The sequence below is a fragment of the Manis javanica genome, chromosome 3 (genome assembly GCF_040802235.1).
Source record: "Manis javanica isolate MJ-LG chromosome 3, MJ_LKY, whole genome shotgun sequence".
Lineage (NCBI taxonomy): Eukaryota > Metazoa > Chordata > Mammalia > Pholidota > Manidae > Manis > Manis javanica.
The window spans coordinates 834,273-846,929 of NC_133158.1; the positions used below are offsets into that span (position 1 = coordinate 834,273).

The 12,657-nt window shown below is 60.8% G+C and overlaps 1 protein-coding gene across 4 annotated transcripts; it reads right to left on the reverse strand.

The window, feature by feature from the left end:
* Positions 1-2,774: 2,774 nt before the first annotated feature.
* On the reverse strand, positions 2,775-9,882 carry UQCRC1 (ubiquinol-cytochrome c reductase core protein 1). 4 transcript variants are annotated; one of them, XM_036994402.2, is made up of 13 exons: positions 9,662-9,882; positions 9,301-9,441; positions 7,775-7,861; positions 6,755-6,884; positions 6,349-6,547; positions 6,140-6,219; positions 4,878-4,993; positions 4,527-4,670; positions 4,247-4,407; positions 4,062-4,147; positions 3,734-3,822; positions 3,393-3,468; positions 2,775-2,954 (listed from the first exon to the last, which is right to left on the reverse strand). In XM_036994402.2, the coding sequence occupies exons 1-13, from the start codon at positions 9,728-9,730 to the stop codon at positions 2,890-2,892; spliced, it is 1,443 nt and encodes a 480-aa protein (XP_036850297.1). In that variant the 5' UTR covers positions 9,731-9,882; the 3' UTR covers positions 2,775-2,889. The 4 variants fall into 4 exon arrangements, with proteins under 4 accessions (XP_036850297.1, XP_036850296.1, XP_036850300.1 ...); XM_036994401.2 differs by having other exon boundaries at positions 4,878-4,996; XM_036994405.2 differs by lacking the exon at positions 4,527-4,670.
* Positions 9,883-12,657: the final 2,775 nt, after the last annotated feature.

The following is a 12,657-nucleotide window of genomic DNA, read 5'->3' on the forward strand; positions in this document are numbered from 1 at the left end:
GCCCCACCGCTGCCCCCGTGGCACGCGATGCGGTCTCAGCAGATGAGGGGCTCAGGATCCCGTGGGAAAGCAAGGCCCCTCAGGGCTGTGTCTGATTAACACCCGACCCCCAGGGAGGGGGAAGTAGGGGGAGAGAATCTGTCACAAGTCTGCACGCATGTCCACCACAGTGCCCTGCACCCCCTACCATGCTCTGAATGTCCCAGGCAGATGCCATCCAGCTGTGCCCACTGGGACCATCCACAGTGAGAGTGCACCGGCTCTTGGGTAGGCCCCCTCTGGTGGCCTGCCCTGCCCCAGGCCAGGCCCCCAGACCTGCGTGTCCTCATGGCCCGCCAGAGTCCCCTCCTCCAGTCTGTGCTTGAAGGCCCCTCCAGGTGCAGCTGTCTGCCTGGCCCCCACAGCCGTCAAGGCCCACCCAGTAGCTCCCACCCCGCTCACTCAGCGGGCGCACAAAGGCAGGGACCCCGTCCCGAGGTGTCCTTGTACATGCAGACCTGCTCAGGAATGACAGCATTGCAGACACTCAGGGGCACAGTCCCATTTCTCTGCCTGTCCTGGACAGCTCTGGGAGGCCCACGGCTATGCCACTGGTCCTTCCTGTGTGCCATTCTGTCCTGCAGCCCACTGGCTGAGTGGGGATAGGTGGGGATTGTGCATCTGAAACTCCTCCAGGCCTCAGGCCTCTGCTATGGCCACCTCTGCTGCCACCTCCCCACTGCCCAGAGGCTGGAGCTCAGAGTGGCCCCCTTTACCACAGGGCAGTGCTGTAACCCATGGGGCCCAGAACCTTTTTCCAAGGTTGGGTCTCAGCTGCGTCCCAGGACCCCCACCCTTCGGAGCTGTCCCGCAGGCAAGAGCAGTGGAGCCAGCCGCGCTCTCGTCAGAGGTAGCCTCTGCCCGACCTCCTCCTGCGCAGCGAAGGTTGGCAAGAGCAGGGCAGAGTGGGAGCGCACCGGACAACACGCAGGGCCGGCCCTGAGGGGAAACTGCGGGACGAGCTGAGAGGGGACTCGTCAACCATCAGAGCCGTGAGGTGTACCCCCAGGAAGGAAAGGCTGCCTGCAGTCAGGGGTCAATCAAAGGGGGCAGCCAAGGCTGCTGAGAGGCGGAGCAAGGCTGGGATGGGCCGTCTGGAGCTCCAGGGGGCTCCTGGGCGGGTGTGTGGTCCTCAGAGCCCTCCGGTTCTGACCCCAGCAGGCACGTGCTGGGCACAGCCCGAGGCCAGCTCTCCCATCAGGGTAGCAGGGCGAGCACAGCCCTTCACCCACTCCCCTGCCCCTTGCCTTACCTTGAGCCACTTTCTGCCAGGTGGCACATCTGTCCCCAACAGGGGTGTCTTTTCAGGATTCCAGCCCTACGCAGCCCTCTGCCCTGGACACATCCAGGCCCACCGTGACTACAGCCCAGGCCTGGCAGGTCATCCTCTGCCCTCCCAGTGCCCTGGCAGCTTGCTCCAGCTCCTCCTGTGACCTCTGCCCCGCCCTAGGGCAGCTCCTCAGGTCACCACAGGACCTGCCCACTGGGGCTGCACCTCAGGCTAGCCAGTCACTCCCCAAGCCGCCAGAGGGGAGATCAGTTTCCTGGGGCCACATCACGCCCCAGGGAGGCCAGCTAAGTCCTGCACACCTGGAGCCTCTGAGGGGACAGATCGAGGCTCAGGAATCAGACCCCAGCGGCTGCGAGCCTACTCAGAGCGACAGACTCGGGGCTCGCCACCCCTGCTGTGCCACACGCCACTGAAAGCATCCAGGGGCCTGTCAGCCTGTGCTCTCCAGCCCGTCACAGAGGAGGCCCTGAGACCCCCGCCCTGGGCTCTAGGAGGCACCTGACAGGCATTTCCTAATCGACAACTTGTGAGCAAACAGCAGAGTGGCGGGCGGGGGAGGGGGGGGCACTCTGAGGCTGTTCTGGTTACAGCAAAGCCAAGACATGGGGGGCTTCCGAATAGCCCCCAACCCAGGATCCCACTCCCGCTTGCCCACAGCCCCGAGGACAGCCAGGCCCTCCCTTGTCTGTCTCCAGCCTGGGCTCCCAAGGAGCCTGATAGCTGGTAGGGGGGCACAGGAAGATGGGCCCACCTGCCCAGGGACCAAGGACCCCAGGTGGCAGGGCCCGCGACAGGGGAGAGCTCCCCCAGGTCCTAGCTGCCTCGGCTACACGGGAGGGGCCTGGGGGCCTGCCGCTCAGGACTCGCCCAGGACAGACCTGGCTGGGGGAGGGGCTCGGGCCCCACTGAGCTCAGGGCTATTCTGGGAGCCTGAGTCAGCGGCAAATCGAGGCAAAGGATTCTTGCCCTGCCTGTCCAGGCAGCAGCTAGAAACCAGTGGAAACACTGCGCCCCAGGCCATCCTCCCGGATGGAACCAACGAAGAAGGCGTCCTCAGGGAAGCCCTTGGTCCCTCCTGGTCCAATGACGTACCACGGGTCTGCAGAGGCGGCACACAGGGGCCAGGGCAGGGGGCTCCCACCTGAGCCAAGCCACTTCCCAAGCTAGGGCCCTTCCCACAACCAAGGATAGGCCTGTAGCTCCCGGGGACTCCCACGCCCCACTCCTGGGACACAGGCTAGGGGCATGTGGCTAAGTGGAAACATCTGGCTGCGGCTCCCGCTGGCTCACAAGCTTCCGGCCCCTGGGCTGTGGCCCCATTTGCCCCTGGCTGAAGACACAGTCGCTTGTGGGAAGGTGGAGGGGTCCAGGGGACACAGTACTTGCCTCCCCCTCCCTCTGTGGCCCAGGGGACCCCACGGTAAAGCCAAGAGGGCCATGCAGCTCTGGACACACAACTTTATTGGTGGGGCCATGCGGCGTGTGTCTGAAGTGCCAGGTGGTGTGGCTGGGGACCTGGAGCCTGGCCTGCCCTCCTGAGGCCTGCACAGCCTTCCAGCCTAAAAGCGCAGCCAGAACATGCCGCTGCGGATCCGGTTGTAGTCAGGGAGCTGCTCGATGGGGCCTGTGGGGATTGGGCAGGGCATCAGGGTGGGGCTCTTGGCCTGCACAGGGACACCTGGCCCTGTGCCCCACCCGATCAGGGGCTGTCCAGAGCAGCACAAGGCGAGCTTTGAGCCAAGAGGGAAGAGAACGTTGCTCGGGGCCCCAAGCGTGTCCCTTCACGCTCTGGCTGCCGGGGCCCCACCCCACCCATGGGGGGTGTCTGTTACCTGGCAGGTGGGAGGCACTGATGGAGGAACCTTGGCAGGCAGGCAGGGAACTGCTGGGACAGGTTTTCTGAGCAAGAGCTCCCTGGCAGCCTGGCCATTAGGCAGAGCCTCTCGGGGGCCTCATCTGCTGCCCCAGTGCAGGCCGGGGTGTGGGCAAGCAGAGGCGGAAGGGGAGGCCACGAGAACGGCCGTGGGACAAGGACAAAGAGCGGGCCCTGCAGGCCACTCACCCAACCCGGCCACTGCGGGACACTGGTCATAGAAGTACTTGGAGCAGACCTCACGCACCGTGCGGGCATCCACCTCCTGTGGGGTGAAGCACAGAGATGCTGGCTGGCAGGAGTGGGGGCCGCTGTGGCCAGGAGACTGTACCCAGCCGCTCCCAAGCCCCCAGGCGCTGCCCTTCCCCCGAAGGGCAGCTGTTGGGATCTCCCCCCATCGGGGGCTCCCGTGGGGTAGCAGCCCGTGGCCGGCAGTGCCTCTGCCTGCCCCTATTACGGCTCCCTGCCGGAGACGCCCGTAGAAGCCTGCCAGGTTGGGACTTGAAAACCCCTCCCGGGGCCTGTGTTACCGCGATCCGGCTTTCCCACTCGGCCAGGGGGATGTGGCGGCCATAGGTCAGGAGACTCCGCCCGATGTCCTCGCACACAGGAGTGGTACCTGCCGGGGCCGGGGAAACTGACAGGTCACACCCGACCTCCCGCTCTGGGCTGGCCCACGGACTGTGGTGACGGCGGATCACAACCCTCACTTCTACAACCACCTGCGCTGAGCAATGACTGACCCAACCCCCCACCCTTGCACCTGAGGCTCTAAGCCCTGAGGGTGGGGAGGTAAACAGCAGGACCTTCAAAGTCAAGGGTGGTGGCCACGTGCCACCCCTGGGCTGCAGGACTCACCGTCCAGATGAGACACCAAGGCGTTTCTGAGGATGTTCTTGCCCCGGCTCACCTCGCTCTCCGTGGTGCTGGTGCAGAGGCGCATCCTAGGGCGGCAGGTGGCTGCTCACTCTGCAGCGTGTGCTGCTTGGCCTCCCCCACCTGCCCACAGGCCCTGACCTCCCCCAGCAGCGGGGGATGCTCACCACTGGCCTTGCAGGAGGAACATCATGTCGTCGATGCTCATGCGGTTGCAGACAAAGTGCGCACCCAGCAGCCCTGTCTCCGCATAGCAGATGTTGAAGGTCTGGAAGCTCTGACACAGCTTGTTGGTCACAGCAGCTGAAGCCAGCGGGCTGGACAGATGCTGCCGGGCAGGGGTGGTCAGCACCCGCGTCCCACACCCGAACCCCACAGGGCAGAGGCCACAGTCCCAGCACCCTCTCTTCCTTCAAGGCAGGGTCCCTGCCCGCCCCTGGCACGCACCATGCCGCCCCCGTAAGTGCAGTCATAGTGGCCGATGATGGCATTGGCTACTTGGAGGGCCACGTTGTCCGGGTTGGCCCAGCCAGGCCCCTCCACTGCAATAGCCACATGGGCCAAAGGTAGGGCGTCGTCACGGTGACGGATCTGGAACAGTATACGGCAAGGCTGAGGGGTACCAGAGCGCTTAGGCCACCGGCAAGGGCACCAAGTGTGGCTGGGTGCAGGCATGCATGTGTGAACATGTGCTTGTGAGCGGAGCTACGGGACCCCTGTCCTGCTCAAAGCATCTCTGCAGTAATGAAATGCAAGGTCCCCCAGAGGCCCTGGCTGAGAGCCCCACCAGGTGCCCACCTCACTGCCAGTGAAGCGGCACGGAGCCAGGGTGGGCACGGCGTCCTCCGTGTAGGCCTGAGAGAGGCTGCTGAAGTGCTTCTGGGCGAGGTCCAGCAGCTGCCGGTGCTCCACCCCTGCTGAGACACACAGCAGCTTTATTGGCCAGCCAGGGTGCGAGGCACAGGGAGGGGGAACCACGGACAGGCAGAGGACCCCGTGTGCCGTCTTGGGGGAGAGGGCAGAAGACGTGACACCAGGACAGGAGAGGCGGACAGTCTTGCACAGACTGACTCTGTTCGTGGGCAGGGCTGGCCCCTCAGGGTCAAGTTGCTCCCACCACAGCCCTGGAGACACACCAGCAGCTGAGCTTATAAACAGACTCCCTCCCATGTGACAGACTCTCCCCCACACCGAGGATAAGACAGGATCCCTGGGCAAAGGCCACCTGCCCTGCCTCGTCTGTGCAGCTCTTCCTTGAGCAGACCGTGGCTGCTGTCCTGGGGTGGGGGATGGAGGGACTGGCAGGTGACAGGGCACAAAAACACGTCACATTAGGGATCGGACCCTTAGGATCCTGCTGGCCTTGCCTCGGGACAGGGACTCGGCCACCTTCCCCAAGGACAGCCCGCCAGGTGCCTCTCTCCTTCCCCAAGCTCAGACCCTGCTGGGCTCAGTGAGGCCCAACACGTCAGCAGCTCGAATCACTATGGGTTCACTGGCCCAAAACCACAGTGGGCTCTTCCTGCCGGTCTCCTGCACCCACCCAGGCCCTTGACCCTGCGACCCCCCCACGTCCACACCCGCACATTCCCACCCACAAAGCCCACCCACTTCTCTCCCCTGCTCCTTCTGCCTCTCCCCACGCCCATGCCCCAGCCCCCCACAGCAGCAGAGCAGAGCAAGCCTTAACACACATGTGGGGCTACAACCCCACTCCCCAACTTATCAGCTACCACCATTCAAACAACACGTTTCAAAGGCACCCCCCTCACCTCCATGAGCCCTGTCACCATCCCCTGCCCATGTGCCCCCGTCAAGGTGCGCCCCAGTCTGTCATCCAACGGGCATCAGCACACACCCAGTGTTTGGCTCCCCACTGGCCAGGAGACAGGGACCAAGCCTGGAGCACCTGTCTCCCACCAGCCTGCAAACTGGGTCTCCTCAGACAAGGTGGGGTCGAGAAACGCCTCGCGTCTGGGGGGCCAGTACCCCACCACCATCCTGTGGTGGGCCAGCGCCCACCCACCCACCACCGCCGGGCTTCAGGAGCTGCCACTCACCTCCAGCTGCTGCCAGCACCATGCGGGGGGCCTTGTAATGCCTGCCGAGGTACTCCGTCAGGTCAGCCCGAGACAGCTTCCTGCGAGACATTCGGCCAGAGCGGCTCGGGTCACCCAAGATAGAGCCCAGCCGGCACAGGCAGGCAGCTCTACAATCAGCTTGCCAAGGGTGGCTGAACTGTTCCTATCCCAGGCCCAGTGACGCTCACCTGGCGTTCTCGCCGGGCCCCTCCACAGCCTGGGCGAGAGGCGTGCCCTGGAAGGCCGTGGCATGCAGGTAGTCAAAGACCACATCCCGCAGGGATGCGTCATTCTCCTGCAGCTCCCGCAGGATCACGTCACGCTCCTTCTCAATCTGAGAGTCTTCTAGGCTGCAGTTTTGCACAATGTCAGCGAGGAGCTCCACAGCTGTGTGCAGGAAAGACAGTGCTGGCGCCAGGTGGGCCCTGGACAGCAGGAACAGTGCCAAAGCCCCAGGTGTGGGGGTCCTGGCTGCCTTGTGCAAGGCGACACACTCTGAGGGTAACCGCACCCTTCGGCCCGGCAACAGGCTCCTGGGAGCCTGTCCTCCGCACCCCTGCAGTCCCACCCCGACCCCTGCCCACTCCAGGTTACCTTTCGGCAGGTCCTTGGAGAGCACCTTGATGTAATAAGCAGTGTGCTCCCGGGTGCTATAGGCGTTAAGATGGGCCCCCATGCTCTCCACCTCCTTCTCCAAGGCACTGCCTGGCCGATTCTTTGTTCCCTGCAACCAGACACCAATGGGACACTCAGAAGCCACGCAGAACCCCAGGACCTCCATCCTCAGATGCTACAGTCCCCGTGGGACCACAGGTACACAGGCTCCTCCCTCAGTGAAGACCCTGGGGACACAGGGCCCAGGCGTGCTCACTAAGCACTAAGCAGGCCTTGGGCTGAGCGAGCAACAGCAGCAGGGGCCCATGGGAAGGACACGGCTGGGTGCCAGGGACGGCGCTGCCCGAAACCCAAGGCTCCAAGACAGCCGACCACTGGTGACGGTCCCGGACACTCACGGGCATACACCACAACCCACTCCACCCCGCGCCACTCCTGCAAGGGCACACGCGGGACACGCGACTGGCCGAGCTATCTGTTCCGCACCACACCTCTGCCCATCCCATGTTTCGCTCTCCATTTTTTTTCATTCACTTGAACGAAGTCTCTACTTAGTGCCAACATGGGCCAGCTACATGGTGACCTTCCCCCACCTCCAGCAAGCTCAGTCCTCACCCTTGCAAGTAAGAAATGCCCCGTATCCCACCAGAGCAGGCTATTCCCCTCGAACACATGCCTGCCCCAGTCTGTGGGTTTGTTACAAGGCACGTGTGCATCTATGCGTGTCCCACAATTCTAAATGCACATGCACACAACACAGGCCTGGCCACTCTGGAAGGTGGGCTTCCTGTGGACCCCTGGGGTTTTCTTGCCTCTGGCGGCCTTGTGCAGGGACCCAAGATAGATGAGCACTCAAGAGAGGCCAAGTCTGCATGGCTCCTTCCAGAACAACCAGAAATCAACCCCCCAGCTGAAGCCCCAAATTGAGAAGGTGGACTTTACTGTCCTGCATCCTCAGTAGGTACAACAGGCAGCCCCAAGCCCGGGGAGACACCTCACCTTGAAAGCCAGGTGCTCCACAAAGTAGCCTGCCCCGTTGTTCTTCTCAGTCTCGTAACGGCTGCCGACATCAATCCACACCCCAACCTGGACAAGAAGCCACAGGTAGCAAAGCGTCTGGCCACACTCGTACCCCACCCTGGGGGATGCAGAGCAAGCCCCAGGCAAGGGGTCCCGTCCCAGGGCTGGGGAGAGTGGTCTTGGCAGGCGCAGTTGCACGGCCTCTGCTTCCTGCCCGGCAGCCAGGCCTCCCAGGCGTCCCTAGCTGTGGTACTCACTGGGACCCATCAGCCAGCTAATCCTAAATGCACTCTCACTTTCTAATCCTTAGGTCTTTTTTTTTTTTCCTCCTAGACAAGCAACACACTGTTTGCAAATGACTTTGCTACTTTCTAAAAATGGTATCTGCTTTTGTTCTGATGGTTTGTCCCTTCACCACTAAGGGAGACTATTTATTGGTTTAGACACTGAACATTATATCATATTAAGGAAAGCAGCCTTCATTTACACTTAATGTTTGGTCAGACCCAGATACCTAACGCTACCAGTGTCTCCTTGGACTCCAGGAGAGAATCATAATTTTAATAGCCTCCTTGTGTGCCGTGAAACACACACACACCACTCACTCACCCCACATGGTCCTGGAGATCTGGTCTTTTAATTTACTATTTGTTCACAGCTGACTCAAAATTTTCCCATCTACTATTCTAAGATGTTGCTGTACATATAACAAAAATTCTTATACAAACACCTAACCCACAGCTAACATCTTAGAAAGCAAGACTCATTTTACAATCCCTGATAACCTTTGATTATAACTGAGAGCATTCTTTGTCTGGCAGCACAGCGCGGTGCTGGGTTTCCAGAGCGTCTGGGAGCCCGTGACGTACAGCATTCTCTATAAAGCTTAGCAGGCTTCGGGTTGGTTTATACAGGTGCCACGCACACGTAATAAGCAGACTGCCTATCACCTTTTGAGCTGTGCAGTAACAATTCATATCCCAGGACCTTGCTCGTCCCAGAGAACTGATAGAACTTACCAACAAAACTACTTGGCCCTGGGCGTTTAGGAGGGACAGGATTATATATCAGAGTATCTCCTCACTTATTCATCTAGCCAAAATTTCTACCTTTGAGTTGATTTTGAGTTGTTTTCTGGAAAATCATCCCTTTCAATGGATCTTCAAATGCATTTCTTCTGCAAGCGCACACCTGGTCTAGCAGGGAGATTATGACTTTAGGCCAAGAGTCTGGCAATCAATGTCTCTGAACCCTATTTTCCTCACTGAAAAACGGAGACAGGATCACTTCTCTCAAATGGGCCGCTTAGGAAAAGCTGGAAAAGACCCTGGCAGCCATCCTATGCCAAATGGGTGCCAGCTGTGCTGAGAATTGCCCCGCAAGTCCAGGAGCGGTCGGGGTCGGATCGGAGGGCAATTCTTTGCGAGTGAGCAGGGCCGACCCGAATCCCCGAGACCTCGGGCTCAAGGTCACACCCGAGCCGCGGGGGGCTGCGCCCCACTCACCGTGCAGGTGGGCTGCGAGGACCGCCCGGAGGCCACCCGCAGCCCATTGTCCAGCAGGCTGACCTGCGTCTCCGGCACGCCCTGCAGGGCCTGGGCGAAGGTGGCGGCGCCACGGGAGGCGGACGACCTCAGCAGGGCGGACTGCGGAGGGGCGGCCGACACTGAGCCCGGGCTGGGGGTCGCTCCGCAGCCCGCGCCCCAGGCGGCCGCCGCCCCCCGGCCCCGGGACGTGACCTTCCCGGGCCCTGACCCCGCGCCCGCCCGCCCACATCCCCGTCGCCGGCGCCTCCAGCCCCCCGCCCCGCCCCCTCCAGCCCCCTCCCCTCCAGCCCCCCGTGCCCCCTTCCCGTCCCCTCCTCACCGAGCGGCGGGCGCGCAGCAGCACTCGCGCCCCGGCGCCCGCCGCCCGGCAAACTGCGGAGGCCGCCATCTTGCCGCTGCAGTCGGCGCTAGGCCGCGCCGCGCATGCGGACAGTGGACGCGGCGGCGACAGAGGAGCCTGCGCAGTGCCGCAGACCTGGCGCTCGCCCGCCCCCTGGCGGAGGCGATCTTGTTCGCTCGCAGGCCCGGCGCCCTCCGCGCGTACGCTGCCCGGCCCCGGCGCACCCTGGGACACCTGGCGGCGCACGCGCGGAGGGAGCCGGGCCGCGAGGCTCTTCCGAGGAGGCCGGAGGGGTTAACGGTGTATCGCCAAGAAAGAGGAACCGCTTAGAGACGGTTTGTGAGACTGGCCTCCTCGACAGGAAAACACCCACCCCCAACTCAGGCCGCGCCCCGAGCTGGAGTCCGCGCGGGGGCAGAGCCCAGGCCCAGGCCGCCGCCTACGGTGCGCGCCGCCGCCCAAACCACCTGTGCCCGCGCGGCCTCTGCGGTGCGGGCGTCGCGCGCTGAGTGCGTCATCTTCCCAGAAGGCAGTCACGGTTAGAGCCGCCTTTTATCAGCATCACACAAGGAAGGCTTAAGGGTGTGTTTGTTGGTACTTTGTGGGCTGAAAAACGACGAGAAAGAGAACCTTCTAGCTAGTCCATCTTGCCACTTTGAAAACTTTGGTGTTTGGAGGTTTCGTATTTCCCGGAAGATGGGGCGCAGAGGGCCCGTGCGTCCCCGGCGCGGACACCCACGTCCCGCGCTGGCGGCGCGTTCCTGCCGGCGCGCGGCACTCCCGGGGACGGCCTAGGGACGCTGGCCCACCATCTGCGGGGCCGCGGGCCTCCTGAGCAAAGCAGCCTTTCCTTTCCGCCAGCACCCGTCCCTCCAGTTTCGGTCTTTGCAGCTGACGAGCCCTGAGCTTGGGTCGGCCCGCTGAGGCGCACGCTACATCTAGTTGTCTCCTTGCCCGGGACACAAGCCCCCTCGGCGCCCCCTCTGGCAGCAAGCCCGCTGCCTGCGGTCCCCCCCCCCATTCTCCCCCAAGCCCCTCCCCCTCCTGAGCCACACCTGTCCAGGTGACCGGTGGGCCCCACATCGCTGAACCCAGCGGCCTCCTTTTGGTCGGCCAGTCGCTGCATCCCCGGACCACGCTCCTCTCCGCCGCTAGGCTCCCGGGCGGCCCTCTTCCAGTCCTGCCTCCCTGGACACTGCTTCTCGGTTCCTCTGCCGGGCCCACCTCACCCTCCAGCACTGACGCAGGGAGAGGGCCTGGCACTCCTTTCCTTCCAGGTCAAGACTCCCGTCCGGCTGTCACCCAGCCTCATGGCCTCAGTGTCCACATACAATGGCTCCTACCCGCCCCCTCGCCTGGAGGGCTAAGGGACACCCGGATCACACACACTAAAGTGGAACCTTTCACCTTCTCTCCCAAACCTGTTCCTCCCATGATTGGCTTCATCTCAGTAATGACTCCTCCGTTAACCCAGTTGTTCAGGGTAAAAAATCTAGGTGCCATCCTGGACTTCTCTCTCAAAATCCTCAAACCCTGAATTTTGAAATCCAGCCACCTCCCCCTTCCCCCCCTTCCCCACCACCACAGCTGCCCCGGGCTGCACGGGGAAGGACCGTGGGGCTACAGGAAGCATGGTGCTATAGATGCCTGGAAAGGGTGCGCTTCAAGGGGCTGGGGAAAAGAAAATGCCACTGAAAGGTCAAGTATAAGCAGCGATTGCACTAATTTGGCAAGTCTTCCAGGATTCAAGTTGATCTTCTGGAACTTACTTGCACAGGGAGTCAGGGGAGGCCAAAAGATCCCTTTGCTCCTTAAATTGCAAATTGAATTTTGCAGCAGTGTTTCTTGACCAGGCCTTCTTTCTCTGTGAGACCCCCGCAATTCTCAAACTTGTGGCCAGGCTGGCCGAGAATCTGACTCCCTCACCCTGCTTTCTATTTATTTAATACACTCATGGGTTTATTCTTCTAGATCGTTGCCTTTTTATGCTCTTTCTTAATGTTTTCAAACTGGGCTGACATATAAATAACAGTTAGCATCTTAACCATTATTAAGTGTACACTCCAGTGGCATTAATTACACTCAAGATTGTTGTGCAGTCATCACTATTTCCAGAATTTTTTCATCATCCCAAACAGAAACTGTACCTATTAAGCAACAGCTTGCCATTTCCACCCTTCTCCAGCCCCTGATAACCTAGATTCTATGCTGTCTCTGTGAACTTGTCTTTTCTAGGTACCTCAACAAGCGGGATCAAAAAAGATTTGTTGTTAAAGACAAGACAACAGGCACAAACTCTATGTTGCTTATCTTAAGTCCCATGTCACCAAACTAAAACAACTCGACGGCAATTTCGACTCCCCAGATGGAATCTTAAACCTGTCAGTCTGGAGTCTCCCGTCGGCACCAGTCAGGTGATCTGCCCGATGGACCTGTTGTCCACTAAAGCAAAGTGACTTTGCAATAACCCACCCATTTTTCTGCCAGCGTAACTTCCTTGCCCTGCTCCTCTCTCTTCTGCCTATGAAAGTATTTCACTTGTCCAGCTCCTTGGAGTGCCTTTCTATCTGCTAGGTTGGATGGTGATTGAGTAGTTTTACTTACACTCTTCACATCTCTAATATGCCTCCGTTTATGTCTTTGTCCTTTCGTGTTTCACTTATTGCATGTAGCATAACGTCATTGGCCCACCCCCCTGGGGATGCTTGGGCTGTTCCCCTCTCACCTATTGTTAATAGCACTGCAAAGCAAGTAACTGTTTGAGATCCTGCTTTCCACTCTTTTCAGATCTAACTAGGCGTGGAACTGCTGCGTCCTATGGTCATTCTATGTCCAGCCTTTTGAGGAGCCACCAAACTGTTTTCCAAAGTGGCGGCACCATTTCACATTCCCTCTGGCAGGGCATGAGCCTTCTGATTTCTTGACATCCTGTTTTCTTGATGGCTGCCACCTGAGGGTCATTCCTGGCTTCTGGA

Bases quoted from the DNA above. Each gene is read 5' to 3' on its own strand.
- UQCRC1 (XM_036994401.2), bottom strand. From the start codon at position 9,730: ATGGCGGCCTCCGCAGTTTGCCGGGCGGCGGGCGCCGGGGCGCGAGTG. The intron at 3,823-4,061 runs GTGAGTCCTGCA...CGGCCCCGGCAG, and splicing joins CTTGGTGTCTCATCTGGACG to GTACCACTCCTGTGTGCGAG. The intron at 2,955-3,392 runs GTGAGTGGCCTG...CAATCCCCACAG, and splicing joins TCCCGCAGTGGCCGGGTTGG to GCCCCATCGAGCAGCTCCCT.